The sequence below is a fragment of the Podarcis erhardii genome (assembly GCF_964252035.2).
Source record: "Podarcis erhardii genome assembly, chromosome: 3".
Taxonomy (NCBI): domain Eukaryota; kingdom Metazoa; phylum Chordata; class Lepidosauria; order Squamata; family Lacertidae; genus Podarcis; species Podarcis erhardii.
In genome coordinates, this window is record NC_138507.1 from 67,407,984 (window position 1) to 67,420,386 (window position 12,403).

The 12,403-nt window shown below is 41.8% G+C and overlaps 1 protein-coding gene and 1 long non-coding RNA gene across 16 annotated transcripts in view; one reads left to right on the plus strand and one right to left on the minus strand.

Annotated features, from left to right (window-relative positions):
- The window catches only part of ESR1 (estrogen receptor 1), a 237,624-nt gene that overhangs the window by 170,897 nt on the left and 54,324 nt on the right, over positions 1-12,403 (plus strand). For all 10 annotated transcript variants that reach the window (XM_081854342.1, XM_081854344.1, XM_081854343.1 and 7 more), the window contains one exon: positions 4,281-4,613. In XM_081854342.1, the coding sequence (XP_081710468.1) occupies positions 4,281-4,613 (333 nt within the window). The remainder of the gene's footprint in view (positions 1-4,280; positions 4,614-12,403) is intronic.
- The window catches only part of LOC309337688, a 123,712-nt gene that overhangs the window by 37,292 nt on the left and 74,017 nt on the right, over positions 1-12,403 (minus strand). Inside the window, exons 2-3 of one of the 6 annotated variants that reach the window (XR_014154493.1) lie at positions 10,256-10,326; positions 9,862-9,956 (exon numbers count right to left, since the gene is read on the minus strand). The exons of 4 other annotated variants lie outside the window; for them this stretch is intronic. This is a non-coding gene — a long non-coding RNA (uncharacterized lncRNA). The remainder of the gene's footprint in view (positions 1-9,861; positions 9,957-10,255; positions 10,327-12,403) is intronic. One more of the 6 variants, XR_014154492.1, reaches the window with a different exon arrangement.

Here is a 12,403-nt window from a genome sequence, read left to right on the forward strand (position 1 = left end):
AAAATATTTGCTTAGCTTTCATCAAATTAGTTTTTTAGGCTGCAATAATATTGCCCCTGGGAAGGTGCCTAAGGCATCATAGGATACCTCACACCCCTCTCCAATTTTGAGGGAAATCCAATGTCACGTTTACCCTCTGCATGGGCCTTGCCCTTTCAGCATCAGAGCACCAACATCGGTAGACCAAAAGAGATGTGTGTGAGTGCTGAGACAGTTTGGGGGGGTGTCTGTCGAGGAACATTGGAAGACATTTGATCCAAATGTTTTCATGATTTCCTAGTTGCCCAACACAACCCCAAACCAAGGAGAAATTTAATTTTAGTCCTTGGATTTAATCTTAATGGGCCCTTTAGATGGCAATATATACTATCTAAGTTGGGAAGTGCATAACTAACATTTCTCTTCCATTTCTCTCTCCCCCCTCCCCTGCTTAATAACTGCATCTACATTCCTGTTAAGTTAGTGCAAAAAAACCCAAACACAGTTTGCCAATTTTGTTTAAAAAGGAGTAAATATTCTGAGTACAGTAGTACCTCGGTTTTTGAACGTAATTCGTTCTGGAAGACCGTTCAACTTCCAAAATGTTTGAAAACCAAAGCATTTACTTCCGAGTTTTCAGCATTCAAAAACTGAAACGTTCAACTTCCGAGATGTTCAAAAACCAAGGTACCACTGTATATGGAGTTTCACACCAAGTTTCAAGGATGCTGTGGCAGTCAAGAGCCAGCCTTGATGAGCCTTGCCAAGCCCATCCCACCCAGGTGCTGACACTAGGCTTGTTGCCACTGCCACCACCATCTGCCTCTTTCTGCCTGTGGCTCCACTGACTCTAGCTGCACCACTGATTAGATGAATAAATTGGCATTACCCACAACAACTTCAAATTCGGTGATGACCTGTTCCTTCAGATCAGCGGCACAGCAATGGGCACCCGCATGGCCCCACAGTATGCCAACATCTTCATGGCGGATTTAGAACAACGTTTCCTAAACTCCTACCCACTCAAACCTCTCTTGTACCTGCGATACATTGATGATATTTTTATCATCTGGACACATGGTCAACAGACCCTGGACACCTTCCACCAGAAATTCAATGATTTTCACCCCACCATCAACCTAACAATGAATCAATCTATGCAAGAAATACATTTTTTGGACACTACTATAAAAATACAGGATGGGCGCATAGACACCACCTTATACCGTAAACCAACTGACCGACAAACATATCTACATGCCTCTAGCTACCATCCCAAACATACCAAACAGTCCATTGTATATAGCCAGGCACTACGTTACAGCCGCATCTGCTCCAATTCTACAGACAGAGACTCTCACCTAAGAGATCTACAGCAAACCTTTTTAGAACTAAAATACCCAGCAGATGAAGTTAGACAACAGATCAACAGAGCCAGACTGATACCCAGAGAGAACTTGCTGCAAGACAGACCCAAAAAAGAAAATAACAGAACACCTCTAGTCATCACATACAGCTCCCAAGTTAAAACAGTACAACGCATCATCAGAGATCTACAACCTCTCCTGGACAATGACAGTTCTCTTTCTCAAGCTCTGGGAGGAAGACCTTTCATTGCCTCCAGACAGCCCCCCAATCTTAAACAACTCCTAACCCACAATAATACTATAACCAGACTTAACACGGACACTGGCACCAGAGCCTGCAATAAACCCAGATGCCAACTTTGCTGCCACATACACCCGGACAACACCATTACTGGCCCCAACAACATCACACATACCATCTCGGGACTATTTAATTGCTCATCGTCTAACATTGTGTATGCCATAAAATGCCAACAGTGTCCTTCAGCTCTCTATATTGGACAAACAGGCCAGACCTTACGCCAAAGAATAAATGGACATAAATCCGACATCAGGAACCACAAGACAGAAAAACCAGTAGGAGAACACTTCAATCTCCCAGGACATTCTATACAAGATCTCAAAGTAGCTGTTCTATTACAAAGGAATTTCAGAAATAGACTGGAAAGAGAAGCTGCTGAATTGCAACTTATCACCAAACTTAAAACTATGGAGAGACCTGGTTTGAATAAAGACATTGGATTCTTATCTCATTATACATGACAAAGCCATTTTTCACCTTCTCACCCCTTGCTTTTTCCTGTTAGACCTATTGCAGTCATTAAGAGTCGTCAACAGGCTCATCGCAGCTATCTGCCAATCACCCATTCCCACCACCCTTCTGAGTAATACCCCTCCCCACCTTCTCACTATATAGAAAGGTCCGGTGACTTCTGTTTCAGTGTATCTGAAGAAGTGTGCATGCACACGAAAGCTCATACCTAGAACTAACTCAGTTGGTCTTTAAGGTGCTACTGGAAGGAATTTTTTTATTTTGTTTTGGCATTGGAGAGAATTGGCCCCAGAGTTCAGAACTTCATAATAACAGCAGATTCTGCATATGCAGGCTTTCTAACTCAGTTCAAAAGAGAAGATTGCCCATATGTCCATCCCTTTGTGTGCAGAACAGCTCCGTCCATTTAAATGTTAAATCATGGTTTAATTCTCTATTGATGTGATTCCACGAGCCTGAGCAAAGTGTCAGGCTCACACGTTCCCTTCTCTTGCCCCCAGTCTACTACTTGGCCAGCTTTTCATCAAGCAATGATTAGTTTTAAAAGACACCTTCATAATCCATGGTTTGAAGTTGGTTTGTTTAGAAACTAACCAGTGTTTGTTGTAAACCACGATCTCTGGTTCATACATAATGTTAAGATGAGATCCTTTGAAAGTGAAAGTAAAACACAACAGAAGTTATCCTGACCATGCAAGAAGAGGGGACGGGGAGCTAGGGAACCTTCAAACCTGACATTTTGCTCTGGCTCATGGAGCTCATTCATACAAGAAATAGCTTAGCATTTCTTGTAAGCTAGGCCAATAGCCATGACAAATCTATAAAAGTTGTATTTTAGCTCTTGGAGTTCTAAGATAGCCCACAAATGTTTAAACACATAAACAAGAAGTCAGACATGCACATCTGCACTTTGTTTTTAAACAATCAAATGATTCTTCAGAGTAAAGACACATGCAATTAGTAACTGACATAATGCAAGATACAGTCAATTTACAAGGCAAATAACTATGTGAAAATTCTTGCCCTTCGTTCATATGCTTGCCTATTCTGTTTTCATAGACCAAACCAGTATCATATTAATTGTGAGCCATGTGGCAGAATTCAAGAAGCTTCTGATTGAGTTGTCCCTATTAGTTTGCTAGTTAGATTTGTCAGATGGTAAAGTTTTGCCACAAGTTTTGCTGTTTCTGATGATAGGCTTCTTCAGGCATGTTGTCTTTAAAATAAAGGATCAGGTGGCAAGTGTGGATTTGCAGAACCTCTTTACCTGGAAACAGTTATTTGAAGAGTTGGAAAGTTGACAATGTGCATAAATTGCAATTAAATAATCCAACCTTCTTAGGTATTTCTTTCTTTTTAAATTCATTCAATTACATGTCACTCAATACATAGAGATATTCACAATGTAGAACAGTTCTTTCCAACCTTAGAAGACATTTTCCCCAGAAGAGATATAGGTGGAAGCAGCACCACAAACTTCAAGCCTCATTGTCAGATTTAAACTGAAGCCTTTAAGTCAAGATTTATTGGTTTGGGATTGATTAAATTATTAGAGTGTTTTGTACAGAGTGAAGTCAATGCTTAAACAGAGACGTCCACCCACACCTTGCCTTTTATGTGGTAATTACAGTTTCCCAGGTGGCAGACCGTTTGTTTGAAACTTCCATCAAGCAGTGGCTCTTTTTATCCTTTTCTTTTTCATCGCATTGGTACATTGCTAGTAGTATGCCAAACATTTCTTCTGCAGTTTTCCTTGGCTATTCTCCATCAATTAATGTGAAAACAAATTACATTCAAGAATGATGAAAGGCAAAGGAATCTTTTGGTGAAATTTTGGTGAAGTTTTTGTTGTTGTTGTTGCATTTCTCTTCATTTGTTAGATTTTCAAGTAAAAATAAATAAATAAATAAATAAATAAGGGAGAAGGAAAAAATAAAAGACAATAAAATAAAGAAAATAATGATGATGATGTATAAACAATACTACTACTATTAAAAATTATTTCCCATTCTTTCACAGTGTAGCTTAGTGCATAGCATGGCTTACCCTAGGGCAGAAAATTGGATTCATTGGCATTTGCATAATTCCCAGCCTGGCTATTGAATAGTGCTGTGTTCAAAAAAGAGCGAATTATATTAACTGAATTTTTATATTCCCTCTAGGAATTCGGAAGGACCGCAGAGGAGGCCGTATAATGAAGCACAAACGCCAAAAAGAGGAACAAGACAACAAGAATTCGGGGATTGTTGCCGAGAGAAGGAGCCCAAATCTCTGGCCAAGTCCTTTGATGATCAAGCATAACAAAAAGAACAGTCCAGCCCTGTCCCTGACTGCAGATCAGATGGTCAGTGCCTTACTAGAGGCTGAACCACCTGTTGTCTATTCAGAATATGACCCTGGCAGGCCTTTCAATGAAGCTTCTATGATGACACTGTTGACCAACCTGGCTGACAGAGAACTGGTGCATATGATCAACTGGGCCAAAAGAGTTCCAGGTAAGAATATTAGTAAAGGATGTTTGAACAGCTGTTCATACCTCAAGACAAACTGTTGACTAGATTCTGCTTATGCAAATGTGTCTGAAAGTTTGGAGAAACATTACTTATTTTCTCCATTCACCCACACAATTATCTCACTATATTCAGTGGCATTAACTTGTTCTTTTCTAGAATTGCTATAGCTGGTATAAGCAGAAAGGTTTGACAAAGAAATAGTTGCCAGTTTCTGTTTGATGATCTCATGGATGACATAATATGTAATCATAGCAGTTCATAGTAGCATGAAATGTTAGTTCCCACATCTTCAGGCTAAATTTGGGCTATTCTATCTTAACTAAAAGTGATTTAAGGTCTATAAAAAGGTACCATATTGCAAAGCCCGAAGTATTGATTTATACAACTGATGTGCAGCAGAATGTGCAAAACTAAGGAAGGGCTGGAACTGAAGAACACTTGGTTTATCACTGTAGGCCAACACTGTCCTTGTATAATCAAATAACACCTGAGCTTTCAGCCACTAGCCAAGAACTAGATATGATCTATCCCTGTGCACAATTTCATTTTTTTATTTTTTCCAGCTTTTTCCAGCCTTGTACTCTCAAGATGTTTTCGACCACAGTTTCCATCACCTGTGCTTACTGGAAATAATGGGAGTTGGAATTCATACAACTCCCTTATGGCTTATAGAACAATAAAACAATGATAAAACCACAATTAACATGATATCAGACAATTAAGAACACATCTGCATAAAATGTAAAAACAGACTATTCTGTTCAAAGACTGTCAGTAGATGCATGCTTCTGAAGAAAGTCTGGGTCGTTAACAAAAATACGAAAAGTACGTAGAGATTTAGCTGAAATAGTAATTGTATCTATCATGAGGTTTTGTGGGTCACCAAGGGCCAAACTAGATGTGATTTTGATGTTGCATGGTGAATTCATTTATTTAAAATCTAAATAGCTGACATGCTGCCCTCCCTCCCCCAAAGCCAGACTGGGACCGAGTTGTGAGAAAGGGAGCTTTAACCCTTTGCCCCCACTTTGGTCCTGATTGGAATATCCACCCCAATTTACCTGCTTTTCAAATTGGGAAGGAAACCCTTGCAAGGCACCAGGGAGAGCATGCCTCTGACTGTGCATGGCTGGTGCAGGAAGGGACTCAATTTGAATCTGCAGTGCAGCAGATTCTCCCGTTCCACGTTGACTATGTAAGCTTTTTTCTTAATCTGCTCTGTAACTCCAAACTGCGTGAAGCAAAAAACATCATGTCAAGTTTAGACCTGTGTGCATGTTCACACAAAAGAAAGTTCTGTTGAACTCCTAAATAATGATTGCAAGCAAAGAGACTTGCTTGTGAGTAGCCGTGTTGGTCTGCCATAGTCAAAACAAAACAAATTCCTTCCAGTAGCACCTTAAAGACCAACTAAGTCAGTTCTTGGTATGAGCTTTCGTGTGCATGCACACTTCTTCAGATACACATGTGTATCTGTGTATCTGAAGAAGTGTGCATGCACACGAAGAAGTGTGCATGCACACGAAAGAAGAAGTGTGCATGCACACGAAAGCTCATACCAAGAACTGACTTAGTTGGTCTTTAAGGTGCTACTGGAAGGAATTTGTTTTGTTTTGCTTGTGAGTAAACAGGGATGAAATTGTACAGTTAGTAATAATTATATTTTTACTGTCCTGAATCAATCATAACCTATAAAATGGAATGCTACTGTAGGACACATCCATTATCCTGGTGATACTACAACCATTAACTGTGCAAAATGTCATCCCTCACTTAATATGTAAGGTAGGCAGGCATGCTTAATGTGATGGTTAGTTAGCTGGCAATTGTGGTTAGACACTGAGGTAACAGAACTAGTAGCTAAATAGTACAGTTACTGGGAAGGGCAGGGTTGATATTTTTTTCTTTTTTAATAAGAAGGTTGAAGTGGTTGGCATTGCTTTTAGTGGGCTTGGTTAATGATTTACACCCAGTACAGTAGCTGCATTATTTAATGATCCTAAAATGGTACATTGGGCATGCAGGCTTTGAAGTTTCAAGATGATTCATGGTGCTATGGTTATTTTGTGGTTTCCTGAAGCTTAAAAGATAAATACTTGGCACTGCATTTTTGTTTTAATGCCACTGAAGTTGCTGGCTTTCTTAAGGCATTGTTTTCTCATTTGACCTTAAAAGACTGTTCGTGAAATTAGGAACACTCTGTGAAGGACCAACAATAGCCACGTTTCTTCTTCTTCTTCTTCCACCTCCTCCTCCTCCTCCTCTTCCACTCTCTCTCTCTCCCTCTCCCTTACACCAAAATTCTTGGTTAATTTTGTGAAATTTATTTTCACAAATAGAAAATAAAAGACAATCCACACCATTCAACTGTAATTATCTTCCATATGCTGCTGAAAATATTATTGTTTGAAATTTAATCAGTCTCCCAAGTTCTGACCCAAGTGTGTAATTGCTTCTGCGCATCTGCAGACGCCAAAAATTGTGCGCAGAAGTGATTTTTGGCGTCTGGACATGCGCAGATGCGCTTTCCACTATCTGCGTGTGCGCAGACACAATTTCCAGCATTGCTCGATGAGTCCCTGCGCCGATTTAGCGCAGTGCGCGGGGGACTCGCCGAGCGGGCAGCTCAGTTCAGGGTGGCTTGTGGGCCAGTAAATGGTCTTTGTGGGCCGCATCCAGCCCATGGGCCGCACGTTGCCAACCCCAGGTCTAAACCACCCACAGAGGGAGATGGCAAAGCATGTGTTGCAGCTACAGTTTTAAGGCTTTTCTTATTTCAGCTTGTCCACTCTCTCTTAGCCTTCTGTGCTGGGATGCTCTTAAACTTGCAACTCTCCAGGGCAAATCATGGTCTCTAAAGAACTGACAGATAAACATTGGGGTAGTTTAGTTATTTCAGGGTGCAACACTGAATAAACACGGTTATTTGTGTGAAGGTGTTTTCCCTTCTCCAATTCATGTTAACCTTTATTCTCATTACAGATAGGTAGCCGTGTTGGTCTGCCATAGTCAAAACAAAACAAATTCCTTCCAGTAGCACCTTAAAGACCAACTAACTTAGTTGGTCTTTAAGGTGCTACTGGAAGGAATTTGTTTTGCTTTATTCTCATGTTCTCCATTTTTCTTTCTCATATTCCAATGACAATTTCATTTGTGGTCTACATTTTACATTTCTTCTCAGTACTGCCCCCCCTATTGAAAATATTGAGTATAGGTTTCATTCATATTGGGGTGGTTGAGCTGTGACCCTCCAAATGTTGCTAGACTGCCCTCATTTGCCCTCAGTGTAGCCAGTAGTCAGGGATGATGGTGTTGGTATTAATATTAATATTATTATTATTATTATTATTATTATTATTATTATTATTATTATTATTTACATGTTGCCCATCTGACTGGGTTGCCCCAGCTACTCTTGGCAGCTTCCAACAAATTAAATCATCAAACACAGTAAAATGTCAAACATTAAAAATTTACCTATACAGGACAGGGCTGCCTTCAGATTTCTTCTAAAAGTCAGATAACTGTTGATTTTCCTTTGTAGGCAGTTGTAATCAAACAACATCTGGAGGGCCGCAGTTTATAGTCACTGCTGCCTTGTATCTTTAGTTTTTCTGCTGTTCTGATATTCATTTATTGTAGGAGCCGCCAACCTTTTTGGGCCCAGAGGCACATTTACAAGCAACAGAAATTGCTATGAGCACCACACATTCTACAACTAAGCACATACCCTATCCTGTTATGTTGGCTGCAACAGAATGCTCATGCATTCATATTTGGGACCCGCCTTCTAATTCTGGGGTGCCAGACATTGAATTTAGCATTTTAAAAATATAAACCATGTTAAAATATAAGCCAGGATGGTTTCCAGATGAGGTGATTGCCTGGAGAGATGAACCATTAAAAGAGCACAAAGAAATGGGTGATGCCCCATTAAGAAGGCCATTTACAGAGAAACTCTGGGCAGACAGCAAATGTAGAAAACCCTTCCATGGGGTAAGAAATAGCAGAGGAAAAGGCAGGAGTTTTCAGGTTGTATATATGTGTAAATAAACTATATACAGTGGTACCTCGGGTTAAGTACTTAATTCATTCCGGAGGTCAGTTATTAACCTGAAACTGTTCTTAACCTGAAGCACCACTTTAGCTAATGGGGCCTCCTGCTGCCGCCACGCCGCTGGAGTCCGATTTCTGTTCTCATCCTGGGGCAAAGTTCTTAACCTGAGGTACTATTTCTGGGTTAGCGGAGTCTGTAACCTGAAGCGTCTGTAACCTAAAGAAGAAGAAGAAGAGTTTGGATTTGATATCCCGCTTTATCACTACCCTAGGGAGTCTCAAAGCGGCTAACATTTTCCTTTCCCTTCCTCCCCCACAATAAACACTCTGTGAGGTGAGTGGGGCTGAGAGACTTTAGAGAAGTGTGACTAGCCCAAAGTCACCCAGCAGCTGCATGCGGAGGAGCGGAGACGCGAACCCGGTTCCCCAGATTACGAGTCTTATCGCTCTTAACCACTACACCACACTGAAGCGTATGTAACCCGAGGTACCACTGTGTCATAAAGACACCACGAACTTCACTGCACCTCCTGGTCCAAAAGGACACACAGACCTTCTCCAGTCTTCAGAGGCTGGCTGGAGGTGAGGAGGCAGAAAAGCGTCCTCCTTTTCTTCCAGCAATGGCAGTTTTAATCTCAAATCTCAGGCTCGGTACTGCGCCCAGAGATCAAAAACTGCTCACATTAATGAAATTCCCTGTCACAAAACGCACCTGGAACAATGGGAGTTTCAGACGCTGGTAACAATATATTGTTTAAACACTGAATTGTATCTGTATTTACCAATGAGACTGGTGAGAAATAAAGCCATTTGAAGGGTATAGAAGAAAGAGAGAACAGGAAACATCAGCCACTGTAGGCAGAGTCCATTTATAATGTAAAGTAAGACAAGGTGGAATTGCTGATGCATTTAATGAGACCATAGTGAAAGGAACATTTGGGCACAGTGAGAGGCTACGTACCTGAGAAGTATTTATGTTTGTACAAATACACTGAATTTATTTCTGGCCAAAATAAGCAGTGAAAGTGTAAGCAGAATTACTGCTTTCTGTCAACATCTTCCAATTGTACAGGCTGGGGCTGTGAAATACTGAGTTAATATCTAACTTGCAGAAGCTGTTTCAGCACACATTAAGATAAATTTACTGTCTTTTCAGTCAAAGTTGCATACTCACTCTAGCTTTCCCACTGTCTAGAAAGCTGTAGTCTACGTTTACATCTACTTGGGTTTTCAAAGACTTGTTTTGAGGCATTTCACTCCACCATGGTGCTATTTAAAATAATTTCAAAATAGGTAACAGTACTACTACTAGGACCAACATCTCTGAGTATAAATATGTGCAGTGTTTTGTGTTATAAAGAATTCCTCTACCCAATAAATCCCCTATCAACTGAATGCTTGCACAACTACGTGGTCCTAATAAGAGATAGCAGATTATCTATGTTTTACCCAGGCAACATACTCCAAGACCAGCTCCTTCAGGGCCAAATGGTTTAACAAAGGTGTGACCTAGAATGGCTAAGGATACTTCTTACTGATGGGAGTCATGCCTACCCTGGTTAGCTTACCCTTGTATGAAACAGATGATGAATGCATGAAGCAAACTCCTCCTGTCCTTGTGGGATCTCCCTCTGTTGTCCTGTGGGCGGGGGGAGAATCTAAATCATTCAGGAATCCTCCAAAAGTAGAGTAGGGCTCCCCTACTTCAGACCTTTCCTCTCAAATTCATGGAGAGGGACTGGAAAAGGGACAGCGGACGAGGGTGGGGAGCGGTTAGGCAGCTCCTTTACCCTCACAGATTGTTTCACCCTATATGAAAGCCTGAAGTGTGCGAGTGTGTTTGTAACTTTGGATGCTCCTGAGGAGTGTAATGGCACTCGCCAATTTAGAATGGGAAATAGAATACCTCTTCTAAAGTGGTTGTGCATTTATTGGAAACACATTATTAATAATTTGGAAGGTCTTTTATGAATTTTATTTGAAGATAAAATATAATAGCATTCCTAGTTATCTGTTACCACAACTCTTCACTGTTATTTGTACAACTGCGCACTGGGTGGACAATATTTACTGCCATATGGAAGTGGGAGGGAAGGTGCAGGATATCATGAGGTTACCTAGGCAGATGTAACAGTGATGAGAAGGAGGAAATAGAGTGCCATTTCAGTGGAAAACAAGCATTTAAGATTTGAACCTTATCCTGCAATATGCCAGTGTTCAGTGCTTCAGTCCCTGTATATTTTTCATGCAAAACATTGTATCTCATTAAAGAGATACAGATCATCTTACAATAGGACAGAAGGCATTGTAATGAACTTTAATGAGAGATGTTAATGTTTTGCTTCTCTTAAATAAGATAATGCATTTGTTTGGGTGACAAAATATGCAAATTATTTGTAGAGCTTGCTGGAGGAATAAGGATTTTTTCTCTCTCTGAATGTTTCACTATAAAGCTAATTATCTGGAAGTCTTTCTTTAAAAACAACAGAAGCTATGAAATATCCTCAAACACAGCAGGATGGAAAGTCTGACACTATGTAGATTTAAGTGTTTGTTTCCTTGAAAGTAAGTCATGCTGTGTCCAGTTGGATATGCTTTCAGTTAATTTCACATAGAATTGCATCTTTCATTTTAGCTTTCTGTTGGCTCAATTTTATAAGACACGCACAACAGCTCATTAGATTGGGCAGTAGACTCATAAAGACTGACTATTGGGAAGAGATGCTCTGCTGCTATTTTCCTTTTTCTCCAACACTCCTGTCGGAGGCATTTAATGAGGCATTGGCTTAAGTAAGAATGAGGAAGGCCTTTTTCCATTCCTCTCAAGCACCTGGTTGTTTAATGTCCTATAGACATCTCTGAACTATAGGAATCAAAGGCTATGGATCCTCAGGACATATACTTACAGAGTGTAGCCTTAATGTATGTACACATGGACATTAATGAGCATTACCGTATTTTTCACCCCATAGGACGCACCGGCCCATAGGATGCACCTAGTTTTTTGGGTGGGAAATAAAGGGAAAAAAATTTATTCCCCCCCCCCCCAGGTGCGGGGCTGGGTCGGGGGAAGCCCGAGCTTCCCCCGACCCCAGCCCCCAGAACAGGCAGCTCTCCGCAAGCCGTGGGAGCCCAGTGCGAAGTCCCGCCGGGCTCCCACGGCTTGTGGAGAGCTGCGCGAAGCTCGAAGCCTGGGGCGCGCTGAGCTCAGCACGCCCCAGGCTTTGGGATGCAGTGGAAGACCCTTCTGTTCGTCCTCCAGCTTCGCAGGACAGGCGCCTCACTGGGAAGCTGGAGGAGGAATAGAAGGAGACCCTTCTGTTCCTCCTCCAGCTTCCAGGCAGGCGCGTGGCTGAAGGGGCGCTGTGCAGTTCTCCCTCTCTGCGCAACACCTCTCCTGCGAAGGAGAGGCGCTATGCGGAGAGGGAGAACTGTGCAGCGCCCTTCAAGCGAAGCTGGAGGAGGAAGAGAAGAGGCAGCTGGGAGAGATGGCGCGCGGCTAAAGAGGCAGCTTCCAAAGCAGCGCATCACCTCTCCAGCTGGGAGAGGGCCGCGGGGCTATTCCTTAGCCCCGCGCATGTTCTCCGGGCTGGAGAGATGGCGCGCAGCTAAAGAGGCTGCTTCCAAAGCCGCGCGTCACCTCTCCAGCTGGGAGAGGGTCGGGGGGCTATTCCTTAGCCCCGCGCACACTCTCCAGGTTGGAGAGATGGCGCACG